At 37.9% G+C, this 18,138-nt stretch overlaps 1 protein-coding gene across 2 annotated transcripts; it reads right to left on the reverse strand.

The window, feature by feature from the left end:
• Positions 1-1,521: 1,521 nt before the first annotated feature.
• On the reverse strand, positions 1,522-17,783 carry RAP2C (RAP2C, member of RAS oncogene family). Of its 2 annotated transcripts, none has more exons than XM_074323432.2 (4): positions 17,663-17,783; positions 15,254-16,062; positions 12,451-12,763; positions 1,522-4,216 (listed from the first exon to the last, which is right to left on the reverse strand). In XM_074323432.2, exons 2-3 carry the CDS (start codon positions 15,524-15,526, stop codon positions 12,485-12,487), a joined length of 552 nt encoding a protein of 183 aa, XP_074179533.1. In that variant the 5' UTR covers positions 15,527-16,062; positions 17,663-17,783; the 3' UTR covers positions 1,522-4,216; positions 12,451-12,484. The 2 variants fall into 2 exon arrangements, with proteins under 2 accessions (XP_074179533.1, XP_019575251.1); XM_019719692.3 differs by lacking the exon at positions 17,663-17,783 and adding an exon at positions 16,203-16,479.
• Positions 17,784-18,138: the final 355 nt, after the last annotated feature.

The following is an 18,138-nucleotide window of genomic DNA, read 5'->3' on the forward strand; positions in this document are numbered from 1 at the left end:
ACGTGAGATTTCAAGAGTCTAAGAGGGACACAATGGGCAGGCAAATCTGACTCCATCTTAAAGCTAATCCTCCCTCTTAATTGAACCTGGACCCAGTTCCTTATCTCCCTGAAGACTGAACAAAAAGGGGGAATTATAACTGAGTGAAATGCCTGGCCTCTCTGACTCTGTCTTGGTCAAGCCTGCTTTGTTCCCATGGACTTCAGGCTAATAGCTTCTGCTTTGTCTTGCACATAGACATGCTCATCATTAGAGGAATTCTGCTTTGGGCTTGACTTCCACATAAAGGCTCCTTACCAGAAGGTGCCTCTCCCTAGGAGATAAGGGAATTATGTACAAAAAAATAATGATTGTTTATCAAAGATTTGCAGGAACCTCCTGCAAAATCTTCCTCAGACCCCAGCTAGCGCCCAGATGTCTGCGGTCATCAATCACCTGTTGCCCCTCCCATTTCCCCTTCCCTTAAAAGAAGTCTGAACTCTGTACTTTCTTAAAATGGATATGAAGAGAGACAGCGGAATTGTAATGACTGTGTGCGATGTAGATTGGGGGAGGGGGTTTATCACTTTGTGAGGTGGTATAAATGTCTAGTACATTGTTTTATACACCTGAAACTAATTAAAAAAAGGTGGATATGAGGCACCACTAGGTTTCCCATCTTCTCAGGTGGCACCTTTTTGATCAATAAACCTTTCCTTATTCCCCCCAAAAAAGTTGACCTTGCTCAATTAAGGGATACTACTCCTTCAATGGAAAAAAAGGAAGAGGGCCCTGAAATCATGAGTGCTGCATTGTAGAAAAGTGTTTGTGGACCAAGGGCAGCATCTGGTACAGTATACTTGGGGTGTTTGGAGCCCAACTATAGACCAATAATCAACAGTAATAAATATTTATATATATATAACATGCCTATTTTTACAAAAATATATAAACATGCCTATTTTTACAAAAAAATTTTAATCCAGTTCATTTATGTTTGGACAGAACTGTCCAACTTTAAAAAATAAAATCAAGGTTTTAAAAAAAAACCTTTGAGGTTAAAGACGCTATTCAGTTCAACAATTTAAAAATATTAAGTTATGCAGTGAGAATTGGCAAACCTTTCACTGGATAAAACAAAATAATAACTTCATTATATTGAATTTTCTTCATTCAGCGTTTCAAAATTTAATTATATTAATACTGTCTGAAATCTCATATACATGGACAATTCCTAGCCAACAGATTTGTTGGGCTGCTTTCTTGATATGGGACAAGTCATATACGTAATTGTTTTTTACCCATTATTTCTAATTTGTTATTCAATTGATTAAATATTACATTTTAATATATATCTCAGTGTTTCCCTACATTTGCCAGAATGGTGACTAAGGACACAAGTGAACATTTAACTTGTTTAAACATGTACTGCAATACACATTATCATTTTGATAAAAAGTAATGACTTTCAGTTATGAGAGATTTATAAGCTAGCAAATCTAGAACAAGTAGCAATACACCAAATAATTCAAGAAACCAACCTCAGTAATACAGATGTCTATTTTATTAAAAAAGTTACAAACAGGTGGACTGTAGGGTCGGTCGTCTTACAAAATGACAAGAATGAAATCTATTGGAAAAATTTTACTTTTACAAATCTTTATAGGTCATTGTTCAATGTTTGTACTTGTTACTTGAGATTTTTAACCTTTCATTGATAAAGTTACAGTACATTAGATCCATAATAGGTTACATGATTTTATTTGCAGAGCCCTACTGCAGTGATTTGAACAACTCCTAAACAGATGCCATAGTAAAGACGAGACATATATTGCATTTAATATTAATTTATTATCCTAATAAGCAACTTGACATGCAATCTATTGAGGAAGCTAAAATAACTTTTGGTCCCTTTTCTTAAAATGTGCTGGAGAAACCACCTTTAAACCACTTTCCCCTGATTCCTGTGATCCTAAATAAATTCAAGTTAAATTTGCTACTGAGGTTAGTGACAGAGATAGGGAGATAGATAGGGAGGGAGGGAAGGGAAGGGAAGGAGAAAGGGAGGGAAGATAGTAGGGAGGAAAGGAGGGGGAGGGAGAGGGCGAGAAGGAGGGGGAGGGGGGAAGGGCAAGAGGGAAAGGGGCAGAGGGAGAGAGGGAAAGGGGCAGAGGGAGAGAGGGAAAGGGGCAGAGGGAGAGAGGGAAAGGGGCAGAGAGAGAGAGAGAGAGAATGAGAACGAGAACTAGCCATAGGAAAGAAACAGTATAAAAAAATCCATCTGCAGAAAATTTAAATCATCATGAATTATTTGATTCCTTTAGAATTTCACATAGCTAATAAAGATGAACCACAATCACTTAACCTACTTTGAACTGAGGATTTGGTTTTAAGTTTGGTATTAAAGTGCAAACTTAAATTAGGTATTCATTTCAAGCAGTTAATAAATAAGGAACAATGTTTCAATTGCCTCCACCCTAACAATCTCACCATAAAATTCAAAATCTAAGATCAAGAGTTCACTTTGAGGGAATTTGATCAGGAATCAAATGCAACACAATTTAAAAAAAGGAAATCAAAGTTTAATCAATTTCTATGCAATAATTAATGGTCATGCTGACCAATAAATCACATGAATGTAGATGTCACTTTATTTGAACACCACACACAATATAAATTTAAAATTGCCACACCCTTCCATAAACCATCACTGCATATATTAGAGCTTTCCTTGACAAAGTTATTGAGCTATTATTATAGATCAAAAGCATAGTTTTGGTTTTTTCGTTTTGTTTTATTTAATTTAGAAGCATGTTCAAATGACTAAAGCTGGGCTCCTAAAATCGAGAACTTTGGTGCAGTAGGTGAGCTGCAAGTACTAACTTCTGCAAATTAAATGCACATAACTAAAATCAAATAAAAACCCAACAAAATACTGTCAAACTTACAAAATTTTAAAATCATTGCTAGAAAAAGCGCTCATTGTCATGTTAAAACTGAACTGAAAGATTACTCTTTGTAAGTTTCCTTTCTGTTTCTATACCTGTGTTACTGATAAAATGTTCAAGTATTCAGACAAAATGTGCTGATTAGGTAAACAACATGAAAGGCAATGGCTATTAGAAGAACGTTTGCAAGGAAAAAAAAAAAAAAAAGCCCAGAAACTTGGCGCTATCCTCCCTCCTGTTACACAGACTTTTGTCTCTACTACGAACATGCTTCTTGAGAAATAACTAAAAAGCAATTGTGATAGTGCAAGAAAACTTTAACAAATATTGCTTTAAACTATTATTCAAAAAGACAAATATTAAGAACTAGAAAGTATATATGATTTTACTTGAATTCAATTTTACATGTGCAGAAGTCTATTAGATGTCAATTACAAGCCTGACAGGCAAAGCTGAGCTATCTCTGTTTAGGTATACAATTAATTTACCATGGATACAATATCCCTTTTCAAAGGCATTGCTAAGTAGGTCATAACTAAATTTAGAACTTCACAGAAAGGAAAATGTTACTGCTGTAATTTGATGCTGTAAATGAGATTAACACATGTGAAAACCTAGTGGAATCAAATGCTTAACTCTTCAGCTAAATGTTCTACACTCAATTTCAAATATCAATTGTAACTTTCAGAACATGTTAACTACAAAAGCACATCACAAACTGCGCTTGAAGAAAAGGGATATTTCATCCATACAGGTAAAATGTGATCCTTAGTTTCTTTTTACAACACTGCCACACGTAAACAAAGTCTCAAAGTATTAACCAACTATTTAAAGGAGAAAGATTTTACAAATTGAATGAAGCACTGGTGCGAGGTAATATACAGAAGTAACCATTTGTTTAAGGCTCATTTTTTTTCTCCATTATAACTTTCTTTTAAAAGGCATTGAGTAGGTAATACTGAGTTTGAGTATTTAATAAATACAATTGAGAAACTGATAAAAGAAATCAATTAAAATATTAAAAATTAATTATTGCATATTAGCCATCAATAAGAACTTAGAAAGCTACAAAAGGGCTGATTGATAAAGAACAGATTTTAAACATATGGTAAACGTGCTAAGCATTCCTGTTTAAGGTCGATGGATCTTGAAAGCCAAAGACCTTATGCACTTAATTAGATGTATGGCAACATGCTGTAATAGAGACAGGTTTACCAAGGCTCAGTTCTGCAACCCAGGTTGTAATGTTCTCCAAAGCAGCATCTGTGCAAATTTCCTCTGAGTTTTATCTGTAGTTAAAATAAAAATGTCATAAAAATGTCAAATTGCAGTTTAAAATGAGAATACTGACAACAGATCCGTATACACATGGAAGTGGTACCAAAATAACTATCTTAAGGTGTAATTTCACTGTTTACCATCAGTTTAAGTAAAAAAAGTAATTTTCTGTGATCCAAGAAAGTCATTAAAAATTAGAAACACTCTAATGCCACATTGGATATAATGTACTGCATGTGTGCAACTACTCTGGTTTATTTTTTTTAAATAGTACTATACAAATTCGTAGTTACAAAATAGTCACAGGGACATAAAGTACTACATAGGGAATATAATCAATAATACCGTAGTAACTATGTATAGTGCCAGGTGGCACTAGACTAATTGGGGGAGTTCACTTTGTAAATTCTATACATGTCTAACCACTACACTGTAGGCGTGAAACTAATATAAAATAATATTGAATGTCAACTGTAAGTGAAAAAAAATAAAAAATAAAATAGGACTATACTTTTGTTTGTGTACTTTATACAATATTAAAAACGTTCCTACTGATTTAAAAGATCTTACAGTATAAAAGTGTAAATTTTACTTCTACTTTGAAATTGCTGTTTATATTTTAATGGAAAATGATATTAGAATTAAATGCATACTAATTATGAGCAAACTTGACAGTATGCAAAACTTTTCCAAAATTTAGGGTTTTGTTTTGAGAATTTAAAATAAGAAAACGTAATTCCATCAGGATCTAGCTATTAAGCACTTACTAGGTAGGTGCCACGACTTGGGTTAGATGCTAGGTGACAGCAGTCGTTCCTACTTCCCACTCTGGTTGGCCCATTTTGGGACATCCTCCCAACCATAGAAACTTTTATGATTGGGATGTCTCAGTCTCTGCTCTTACAGTTGATAGACTTCTGCCCATCTAATTAATACCAGGGGGGAAAAATCTATCACTCAGACACAAAGTCCTTTAACTATGCTGGATCACCAAATAGCTTCCAGGGGAGTGGAATTACATTTGTTTTAATGTAAAAAATAAATAAATAAGTAAAGCCAGAAACAAAGAGCAGAATACGTAGCAACTATGAAAGAATGCCAAGTGAAAACAATTTAAGATCTAAGGGCTCTACCAATGTTTATACATGCATAATTTTTATTTCATTTGACAGCTATACTTTCATTAGTGTTAAAAGAGCCTGAGAACTCTTTATTAGAAGCTATATCATAAAAATGATTACTTTTGAAGAACGTCTCTGTTCATTTTTATTGCAATTCTGCCACCTAAACACATTAGGAAAAAATAGACAAAAGTTTGCCTTTTTAGAAATTAGTATAGAAACATTCTTCTTCCAATTAAAATTAAAACTTTTTTGCATTAAGGGAAATTGTTAATTAGGACACTGGTAATTTAAGCTTGGGCAAGTCCAGTTTCCTCATTATTAAAATAAGGATAAAAATTATTTCCCCAGATATATCATAAACTAATATGTGAAAGTACCTTATATGTCAAATGTCAGGTAATTTTTTTTCATTTCTCAACTATGTTCTAAATTTCTAGAAGACCAGGATTATGTCAGATATCCAGACTAAAGACCGTTTTATTTTTTTAGCTTCATTTGAATATTTCTACCTATTTGAACATAACAGTATTTCCTTGTATGTATATAAAATTTTTTGAAGACTTTTCAGTAATGCAAAATTGCTATAAACTTAAATTTACATTTTTCAAAATAACTAAAGATTTGGGATTTTCAAATATGATTATGTCTCTTAAACAGTGAAGACTTGTAGTATGTGATGATTTAATAGTTCAGGTATTCTCTGAAATCAAATTGAGGAAGTAGTGATTATTTATTTCTAGCCAAAATAAACACTGAGACTGCAAACCAGCTTATTAACCATAATCTATATTAAATAAAATGTGATATATGCATTATTTCCCACACTCTGAAAACCTGGTTAATATTTGGTCCACCCACATTCCATAGGATGGCAATACTCCAGTAAAATCAAGAGACATAGATAAATTCCAGGTCAGACTCAACAACCTTAATAGGAGGCATACCATTAAAAAACAGTAAAGTATTAATACCAGCTATTTTTCAAGGGAGTAATAAATTTTGATTTTCTGCAGTAATAAATCCTGAAGCAAAAGCTTGCATTAAGCAAAAAGGACAGTCTCTCCCAGATTAGAATTTCACAGAACGCGAAATGTAAATGTTATTGCTCCTCACTGTGACAGCAAAATTTTCAACGTACTAATAACTCTCATTCATTTAAAAAACATTCTAGAAGCTTTAAAGGCAGCTGGTCAAACTCATACGTTTTAATTCCCAGGACATCACAGACACATTGCAAAAGTATAACTTGCTTCTTGTGAGATAGAACACAAGTGATCCCTGTCCTCACTCATTTCCAGCAACAAACCCAACAAATCTTAACTCTGAAAGCTTGTGCTCAAACTCTTGCGTAACTGGTTTCCCTTTTTCCCTAATTAGATTTTGCTATGGAAGAACAGAAGAAAAAATCCCAAATAACAGTCCAAACTTTTTGTTCAGGAAATTATGAAATAGTGTCTCCCAAGTGGGGTAAATTGGTACACAAGAGTACCAAACACAGAACTGAACGAACAAAGATCATTATTTATGTCAGCATGAAGAAAAAGGGAGATTCTTGATTCAAGACCAGCACATCATTTCACGTGGCAGCAGAATGCCTGGAATATTAACAAAGGCTCCTGAAAGGCTTAGCAGTTTATGAATGTCTTTTTCACTGCATTTACCATTTCTAAATACAATGGTATTTACTAGCGTTCTTTTTAGGAAATACAAATGTGCAATCACAATCCACTTTATTTTTTTTTCCAGCTTAAGACATGATATTCTGGGCATTTAACAAAAAAAATTTTAAAAATACATTTCCATTCACATTTTTTACTTGGCATTTTCATATCCAAGTTAAATATTAGTTATATTAGCAAAACACTAGGCTAGAATTCTGTTGATAGAAGTTAGCATGTTTTTGTTAAATATCTTATTTATCCTAATTTGCATAGTACTCATGAAGCTTACTGGGGGGGTGGAGTGGGAGGACTAGGTAATTAAAAGTGTTCACTTGTTACCCACTAAACATACAGAGCAAAAGCTGAATCTATGGAATAGATACCTTGAATGACAGTGGAACAATGATTTAAGGAGAACATGTACCCGCGAAGTTTATTATGAACCCTGGGTAGGAGGGGAGGGATAAGCAATTTTTCTTATGTTCTAGTTCGAAAAATCTCTGTAAATTTACATTTAATATGATGAGTGCAATTCTGAGATCTCAAATAGTATGACCATGTCCACTGATGATAAGCAGGAATGTGAGCCCAAAGACCTGATCTTAGCTGCTGACTTGGAATTAGACTAGGTAGGGTACTGCTCCCCTAGACTCTAAACTGCTTTTTTTGAATCTTGATATTCATTCCTAAGACTGTGGCTAATCAAAGGAATTTGGGAGTATGTTTTTGGTATGCTAAGTTTTCCCAATAGCTGACAGGACTTAAGTTTTTCTTAATGATATTATCTTCTGGATTTTAGAATTCCACTGAGAAGTAATCCCATGAGGGGAATCTTTACTGTAGTATGGCTAGAATACTCCCTCAGTGGCAATTCTCCAACTCCATGATGCAATTTTTGTTAATTCTACTGATGGTTCATTTTAAGCCAGAGAGGTAATGGAGTAAAACCGAATGGCAGATACACATTTCATTCTGCAATAAAAGCCTAGTCTTTAGGTTAAAAGGAAGCAGTTAAAGAAGGAACAGACAGACAAAAAAATCATTCTAACCACCAGACACCTTCACATCCAGAGCAGGTCTGACTAGGTGCCTATCTACTCTGAACAGTCCCAAACCATGAACCTTGTGGGGGTCAGTAAAGGTTTAGGAGGATTAGTGGGGCAGAAAGGACAACATATCTCTGTTCTCCCCTTTTACCCTAAGGCCACTGCAGGTCTTTATAGTACACCACTACCCCAAAGCATGCTTCCTCCTCCATTCAGGGCTGCCATGCCACAGGCTCCATTTGAATTGGATGAAAAATGAGCATTTAAAATCAGCTATTTTCCCCACTCCAAGTGATACGCAAAATAGGGCGGGGGGAAAAAAAGTATCTATCTAAAACTGTAACTTCTACAACAGAATTCCGCGCCAGTTTTTTTCCTGATATGGTTAACATTTAACTTGGATATGAAAACGCCAACATTTTAAAGTACACACTGTGGTTTAATTTTCACGATTTTCTCCTTACATTTGCTAAATCTTCAACATATCATATCTAGTTAAAAGCTGGAGAAGAGATTAGAAACAATTCTGATTCCACACATTTACTTTAAAAAAAAATGAAAATACTAATCAATTCCACTGTTTAGAAATAGTAAGGCCAGCTAGACTAATATGACATTCATAGATGGTTCAGCTTTTCAGGAGCCTTTAACACCCCAGGCATTCTGCTGCCACGTGAAATGATGTGCTAGTCTTGAATCAAGAATCTCCTTTTCTTCGGGATGACATATGTAATGAACTGAGGCTGACATAAATAATGATCTTTGTTCTTTCAGCTTCATTCCTGGTGTTTGGTACTCTCATGCACCATTTACTCTTGTTGGGAGAACCCGTTCTATAATACGTGGAGAAAAACAGGATCAAACCTTGCAGATCTTCAAACCATAGCGAAGAACACATTTTTTTATTTCTGTTTTCTTTCTTTTTCTTTGTAAATAACTTTTGTCAATACTGGACTGAGGTACAGGAATCACCGAAATGCAATCTTTAAAAAAAATTCTGTTTGCCAAAAGTGTATTTACCAAACTATCACATTTAAGGGAAAACTTTACTGCACTTCCTACCTTCCTTTCAGGGAAATAGAATATTTTAGGATATTATTTGCTCCTTTTTGGCATTCCCTCTATTTGGAATTACCTCTACCCATTCCCCATCCCCTCATATCCTACCTATTCTTCAAGGTGTAACTCAAATTCTGCTCTCAGTGAAATTCCTCTAAATCAGTGTTTTTTAGCCAAAGGAGATTTTGTTCCCCACCCCCCCGACCCCCAGACACCTGGCAATGTCTGGAGATATTTTTGCCACAACTTGGGGGGCGGGGGAATGCTAATGACATCAGTATAGGGTTGCTGCTAAACATTCTACAGCCCGCCCCCCAACAAAGAGTCAGAATGTTGAGAAACCTGCTCTAATTGAAGGTGGTCTCTCCTTTCCTTGAAACCCCCACAGCACTGTGATTTACTTCCTTTATAGTATTATGAGATTATTAACAAAACACCCATCATTCTCAGCAACAATATACCAAAGCAGCTAACTGTCAATTATTCACACCAATACAGAGGAGCTATGATGTAGTTAATAAAAGCAAACGCAGGACTGCAACACTGACCTACGTTTCTAGTATACTGCTGCTATGGTTGGTATATAAGGCTCCTCAGGTCAGTAAGGAAACCAGCCACGGAAGCAGCACATAAAGAATCTGGCCCTGAATCCAAACTTACACTAAGGTTACTGCCAGTGGGAGGGTGAAAGGTGAGGAAACAATCCTGGGAGACATGCAGATAAACAGGTGTTGGGCAAGAAACTGGTGACCCAAATTGAAGGGTGCTAAGAAATAAATGTGAGGAATTATCAGAAGCAATGATTATTAATAAAATTTCCCTTTCAATTAAAAGAAACCAATTTACAACAATCACAGTCCTTCTGACTTACTCTAGTCTTATTATTTCTAACTTGGGCAAGATACTCTTCTAAATATTAAGGACAAGCATTTCTCCTTTACTTGTCAAAATGTGATCTTCAGTCTAGATCTGGGACTGATAGACTTCAGAGTTCCATGACTCAAGCTACAGGATTCAGAATCCATTACCTATTTTTTTAAAAACAAATAGTGAACAAGTGCAACCACGAACTTTAAGGACCTCAGGTTACAGATTTCCATACACATCAGTTCAATCTTATTTGATATCAGAAAGAAAAAAAAACAACTGTATGTAATATGCTTGGTTCTGAAAGACCTTGGTCTGGGAATTCCCTTTAATATGTTCAGAAATTCAGCTGATTAGGTTATTTTATTCAAGGCTTGCACTTTCAATAGTGTATTCTGCTTACAAATATGAAAACCAAACAAAAACTATATTATAAAAAAATGAGCAATTATTAGTATTAACATTTTCTGATTTTTTAGCACATTAGTTAACAAAAACATGTAAAGAGTTGACTTCAGATATAAAAAAAATTTTGATCATTCCTGTAGGTAACCAAATGAATTTAAAGTAATTTAGATCACAAAAGTTGCAAAATAAAGCCAGAAATAACCCAGAATAAGATTTTAAAACTGCTTTAGAAATTACCCATTTGCCAATTTGACTGAAGACAGTTGACTGTCTACACATATGAGACCAATTTGATTCAGTTTACTTTCTATAGCTGTCTACAATGACAGAAAATTGGGGACAGACTTCAGAGTTCCATGACTCAAGCTACAGCATTCAGAATCCATCACCTATTTTTTTTTTTGATAAACAGTAAACAAGCACAGCCACAAACGTTACGGACCTCAGATTATAGATTTCCATACACATCAGTTCAATCTTATTTGATGTTAGAAAAAAACTGCATATAATGTGCTTTGTTCTAAAAGACCTCGGTCAGGGAATTCCCTTTAATATTTTCAGAAATTCAGCTGGTTAATTTTTTATAAAGATGATAATAAAACTAAAATGTGTACACTTCTGTCATTTGCTCAGTTAAATGTGTCAAAGAGAGCGTAATGGTGAAGACACAATCACTACACAGAACTTGTTCAAACTTGAAGATGGCTTACAGTTTGAGATTATGAAAACAAGAACAGGGGACTCAATCACCTACATATGCCTGTTCCTGCCTCAAAAGACTACTGTAAGGGCAACACTATCAACAAAACATATGCTGGACTACAGTCTGATGAGTGACTTTATGGGGAAGAGAAGTAGCTAGGTATATGAAAATACATGAGTTTTCATCATATTCTGGTATGCAGGAAAGCTGATGAGTGAAATAATTTTGAATAAAGCACTGTTGTCATACTTCATTTTCAAAGGTGACACTCCCTGAAAGGAAATCTTGTCTGAAAAGATAAATTAGGGACCACTAGTCTTTTCTCCAGGGGGTACACATGAAGCCCGACCTTTGATTAGAAATCATCACTGTGATCTGAAATGCCTGTTGCCATTTCCAACACTGCTGCCTGGACTTGAGGTCAGTCTTGGCTCAAAACAATCAATTCCATTCCTGATCAGGCTAGTCTGGCATTTGCTGTGGTTTCTCAGTCATCCTGGCTATTGGTTGGTTTATCTCATTATTTAGGTGTCACTGTCTAAGTGAGACTATCTGCCCAATTACAATCTAGATTTTTAAATCATGATATGGATAAAATAAACTCATTTTAAATGCTCAGCAAGTTTTATATAACTTAGCTTTTTCAAAAACTCATTCATTTAAACAACTTTTATTAAGTTATCATTTAAGTCAATGAAAAGTTTGAAAGTTTTGTAATTGTTTATTAACTTCGCTATTTATTAAAATGAATAAAAATGTTTCCAGGCCTTGGGACTATCCCTTCTAACACATCACAGAAGTTTTTCCAGATTCTCATTTGGACCATATAAAGTCAACGTACATTGTGGCACTATAATTTGTATTATCAGAGGTCACTTAAGTCCTTTAAGTGCAAGGTACAGGTGAACTTGATTAAATAATCATCCTTTTAATCAAGCATTTGGGTGATTAGTAAATTGATGATTTCAGTTATAGCAGTTCTCTAGCCTGGGACAGAAAAGTGTAGAAAACATAAAACGAATCATCTTCTGGAATTATTACTGGATACTCTCCTGTGCATTCTGGATGCTTAATCACCAAAACAGTGAAAAGGTGCATTATCCTTTAACTCACCCCAAAACAGAGGAATGCTATAAATGAAGCAGAGAGAACAGTAACTCACATTTAAAAAATAAATCTTAGTGATGGGAATACGGGCAATTTCTTACCTTTGTTTCACTTATCTGTATTTTTCAGATTTCCTTCATTGAATAAGGGAAATGATATTTTAAAAATAAATTTAAGGTAGCACAATGTATATTAATATTAACCAGCTTTTTGTTACACTTGATCAAAAACAAAACACTTTCTGCTCATAAGATTCCATCCATGACTAACCTGCTCGGTATGGCCATGATTGAGGTTATCTTTTTTACTGAACAACACAAGTTGTACAACACTGATCTTGCTTCTCGGGCAGGGATGAATAGTTCATTTGCCTGACGATCTCAGCAAAAAGTTCATCCACCATTGATTTACTTTTTGCCGATGTCTCCATGAAAGGACAGCCCCATTCTTGAGCCAGAGCTCTGCCTTCTGAAGACATAACCTCTCTTTCTGGTTCCAGATCCACTTTATTTCCTACTAGGATTAGTGGGACTTTTTCATATCTCTTCACTCTGACAATCTGATCTCTCATTGGCTTGATATCCTATTCAAACAATCACAAAAAGAAAGAAAAAAAATTATGCTATTTGCATAAGCATGACAGAAGTATTACAATCTCACAAGAAGTCATCCCTCAGTTGAGTACAGAGAGCTAAATCCAATATAAAACCACACACTCAAATAGAGAAAATATCATTTTCTCCATTGAAATAGGAACTAGATTATTTCCACAGGCCATACTTGCTGGGTTTCTGTCATGAATATAAAATGTGGTTTCCACACTAACCTTAGAACTCATTTACTCATTTCTTTCCCATGGTCTATACTGATTTAAAAAGCAAGTTCCCAAATATGATGAATCCATTCATACGTAAGGGTGTTTGGCCATCTCCTTAAACCTGCCAGCTTGTCGTCACTCGTCCTAACACCTGTTATCCTAGCACAAGATTTTTGCATCTATGCATTCCTAGCCATTCAGCAAGAGTGCTTGAGAGAAAGTGTTTAAGGTGGGAACAAAAACCGTGTCATGCCTAGAAGACCAAAGTTAAAAACAGATTCACACATTTATTAATTTTAAATTTAATGGTATGCTTTTATCTCAGTAAAATCAAACACCTTAAAATATACTTAAACACACTAGAAACTACTTTAACAGTGAGCAGCTCCTGGGAGGAACAAGCAGGTGGGAGCCTGGGTGGGAAGAAGTCATAGTCTTTTTTGCCTACATTCTGGTTTACAACATGAATTTTCTCCCAAGTGTATTACTTTTTCTAAGTAATTACAATTAATTACAAAACACGAGAGCCTTAGCAATTCTCCAGTAGCATCAACTTTGGGGGAAGGAGTATTGATTAAAGACAATATTATTGACTGTATACTAACATTACAATTTTCTTATTTTTCATAACTTAAAAGGCTTAACTTGAATATAAACATGTGTTTAAGTTGAATAGCTACAGTAAACAGAATATTCACATGCAGGATGAAGGATAAAGCTGGGATTGTGAAAATTTACAAAAACAAAATTGATATTTGCAACAATTTTGTTTGATCATGTATCAATTCAGTCTTCTAGGTTAAGCTTTTCTTCCCCAGCGTCTTTATGGGAACCCAAGTTCAACTGAGAATCCAAATTTCTGGCATTTGGATTTAAAAGAGTTTAAGTCTCTGTTAAAATAATAGCAGTTTTTTTCACTCCCGATTTATGTCTACAACAGAAGTAGATATGGAAATCTTATGAAACACCCTTCAAAAGACTTCCAGCCTCAAGAGAGTCAGCTAATAGAATGAATAACAAATCTCCCGAGGAACCTTCAATAAGAAAATGCATCAAGTAGCACCTTTAGTACTTTGGTACTTTGGGGGGAACAATGCTTTTCTGATACTGTTGCTTTGGAATTTAAGCCTACACAAAATGAACTTGAGTTTGGTCAGTATAACTTTGATTCATTTACCCAGAATATATTATGTTTAAAAGAAAAAAAAATCCTGAAGTGCTGTATCTGGTTACTGAAAAAGTTCACTATAGTACTTTAATTTATAATACTAAGAAAAGTGGAATTAGCACATTGGCTTGACTAAAGCACTTAATGTCTCTTAGGTAAACATTAAGTGCACAGTTTTAAATGCAGAAAAATATCCATTTCCTAAATCAATGGAAGTCAATATAATGGGTCAATATGAGGTTATTTTCAAGGAATAAATAGCAACATATATTGTATCTCTTAAAATGTTAAACCTTCAGTCTGTCTCCCAATGAAGGTCAAGACAGATTTTCCGAGGAAAGTGGACCATCTCCAGTTTGGCTATCCAGCCGGGGTTAGAAATCTGCACTTGTTCAATGTTCCCAGATCCATGTATTTTCTAGTTAGTGTTTTCAGAAACAATTTGGATAACTGCAGAAAAGGACAGTCATTCTTCATTTTTGTTGGTTATTAATTCCAGGTACTAGACTTTTCAATTAGTAACTTTTCCTTCCTTCACATGCCCCAAGCAAGTAAAATACCTAGAAGGCATGTCTTGAATTCTTCATCCTGCAGCACTAAGATCTGGTTGAGAAACTTGGGTGAGAACAGAGAGGGGGTGGGTGGTGGGAAAAGCAGGCACAGAGGTGGAAAAAGTTGCACAGATGATGGACTCCAAATAATTTTCCTTTCAAAGTGCTCTATTTAACCGAGTTTATCTGTTAATGTTGCTTTGTTGAGTACATTAACCAATACTTGTTGAACTGAACAAGCAACTTCAGAAGATTATAGTCCACGCTAAATATACACAACCTGAACTATTTTTTTTTCTGACCCTTTTCACTTTTCTTCGACTTAAAAATAACTAAAATATTTGTTGACACTTTTTACTTTAGTATTCTCTATAGAAACAACCCAATACTTTTCCGTGCCAGGAGTAACCTCAAAAATGCGCCATGTCTAACTTTCAAAAGCAAAACATAGTCATTAACGCACGGTTCAAGCAAACCAGAAGTAAAGTAGGATTACCACACCCCCTTCTTACAAATTACAAGACTTGGTTTGGTTACCTGAAAAGACTGTTGATTAACCAGACTATAAACCAGGATGAAACCTTGGCCGTTTTTGATGTAGAGATCTCTCATGGAGGCAAACTGCTCAGTTCCTGCGGTGTCCAGAATTTCCAGCACCGACGGAGAAGAGTCCACTTCGATCTCTTTGCGGTAGAAATCTTCAATGGTGGGGTCATATTTCTCAATGAAAGTCCCAGTGACAAACTGCACAGTCAGGGCAGATTTGCCAACCCCTCCGCTCCCTAACACCACTACCTTGTATTCCCTCATGAGTCTCACCTTCACCAACTCCTACCCGAGGGAGGGAAAATAACGCCCCGCTAGCAGCGGCGCGCTCGGGGAGGCGGAAGGTGGGCGGAAATCTGCGAACTGGGGAGGAGAGTGCAGAGAAGCAGAGGGCCCAACGTGGGACGAAGAGGAAGTTAAGGGCAGGGGAGGGGAGAGAGCGAAGTGTCGGGGTGGGTGGGGATGGGATGGTAATGCCCTTCCTATAGGAACTGAACCCCAGGCAGGGGGCGTGGGGAGGAGGGCGCGCCTGGAGAAGCCAAGCGAGGCTAGGGAGATGAAATGCGCCCCTTGGAGGCAAGGGCTGGAGGCTGCCGGTCGTGGGGCTCCGGAAGGCAGGCGGGCGTCCGAGGAGCCCGCAGCTAGGGGCTGCCCGCACCCCTCCCCCGCCCTTCACACAAAGGGGCCCAGGGTCCCCGCTTCCTGCTAGCGCCGCTGAGCCGGCCCAGGCCTGTGGGCTCCACTCCCGTCACTGCTGCCGGGCGGGTCTGTGGGCCGCGGCTCCCAGGGGCGTCGTCCGGCTGTTATAGGGGAAAGGGGCGCACGTTACCTGCCTGACCCCCACCAGCCCCAAACCAGCAGCCCCTGCTGCCGCCTCCCCCAGCTCCACGCCCCCACCCCCACCCGGCTGCCTCCACCAACGCCGAAGCAACCCGCTTACCCTGCAGTCCGCACCCCGCCCGGCCGCCCGGGAGGCTGTGTCACACCAAGGCCATGGCCACGGGCCGGCTCCTGTCTTACCGCCGCCCCAGCGCTGCTGCTCGCAGAGGGGAGAGGGGCGGGGGCCGTCCAGCGGCGGCGGCGGCCGCAGGGACTCCAGGCGAACCCACCTCTTTTTTTTTCTCATTCACTACCCCCCCCCCAGCACACACCCGGAAGGGTTTCCCTGACACACTGGCTGAGGTGTCCCAGTTCCCTGAGACTGGGCCGGATCACTTCCGGTGGGGAAAGTCCCACCTCTTCGGAGTGAGCGGAGTGGCGCTGGGGCCGCGCCCTGCTGGGCGAGACGGCTGAGGACAGTTTTTGGTCGGGGCTATGGCCTTGGCAAAGGGCCTCTCTGAGAACCTTCAGCGTCCTTCTTTTCCCCACCCGCAGCTGCTGCTGCTTCTGCTGCCAGTCCCATCCCCAAAGCTATTGAAGCCCCTCAGCGTCTCAGCCGTCCCCAGCTCGGCCGGAGGACTTGATCCGCTCGTTGGCCTGTGCAGGACAGCCAGTAATGATCTAAAGACCGGGAGAATGCCCAACATCCCTGGACTAGAAGTGGCAGGGAAAATAAAACAGCCAAAAAAGTTTATTCTCTTTGCTGGTATTTCTTCTACTTGATCTTTTTTCTAAAAAACGCGTGCAAACTACCTTTAGACTTCATTATTGCTCTGATTTCGTATGTGGTGGTGTGTTTTACTTGGCTGTGCCTGACATAATTAAACAGTACTTTTATCAACTGGCAAATCTGCCTTGATTCCATTAGCAAATGCCAAAGTCATTCCTTTTCTTTCTTGTCACCAGGCTTGGAAAACAAAAGGATTACCAATACACTTTCCAGGTACTCTAACTCAGCTTTGCCCCTAATTCTAACTGCTACACAGCAGGGAAAGGTAATCAATATCCAGGGAAGAGTTGATTGTAAATTGTTCAGGCTTGCAGACTAACTTCTTTTAATCTTTCATTATCTGCATGCACAGCCATTTGTATGGCTAGCTCTTCCATGTTAAAGTTTGTTTTAACAGCCATCCTCCATAGTCACTGAAATTCGAAAGCACAGGACTCTAGTGTTAAATATTAACTTTCTATTTTTAGATAAAATTGTTACTTCTTACATATCTTTCCTTCTGCTAACTTTCTATTTGTAAACTTTGTGTCAGATCCACAGGCCCAGAAAGCTAGGCTATTTTTTAGGCATGTTACTCCCCTTTTGATTCAAGCATGCACCCAAAAACCTGAGAGATTCCGTGGCCAGTCAAGTTAAACTGACCGCATATTTCCTTACCTGCAAGTCCTAATGGCCAGACTGTATTAAAAGAGATTACCAAACCCAAATCGTTAGATATTAGAAAACATGTAACTCACAGTAGTGTGAAGTCACACTGTGTCTCTCCCTGAATATTCCCCAATGTCACTTACAGTATCCAAAGGACAGTTTAGTTCAATTTCTCCTCGGCCCAGGGCTGGAGCAATCTGTTCAGAGAGGTCCCCAGCTCTGGCTTCAGCTGGCCGGAGTCCCGCCTGATATCTGAGGCACTGCCCTCTGCTGGAAAAGGTTTGGTCTATGAGTTATGAGTCTCCCCATAGGTCATTGCTCCTTCCACACGTGCTGTTGCCTGATTTGGAGCTCTGCTGCCCATCTCCCTGTCTAGCTGTCTCCAGACTGTCTGGTGGAATCCACAGCCTGCACCAGCCCTGCTTGTAACTGAGTCTGGAAATTCCTCTTCTGATCCAGCAATCAGTGTTGAACAGTAGTAGCAAGTCTCTGCTCTGCTACTAAACTGTTAAAACAGGGAGCTCTTCCTTTTGAGGTTGTCCCACCTGTTGGCAACTGTAACAGTCCTGAATGTGTTGGCCAAAGTGTTCAGGAGAGAGTTCTTTGTTTCTCCACACAG

This window comes from Rhinolophus sinicus, chromosome 18, assembly GCF_057876585.1.
Source record: "Rhinolophus sinicus isolate RSI-liver-muscle chromosome 18, RSI-T2T, whole genome shotgun sequence".
NCBI lineage: Eukaryota > Metazoa > Chordata > Mammalia > Chiroptera > Rhinolophidae > Rhinolophus > Rhinolophus sinicus.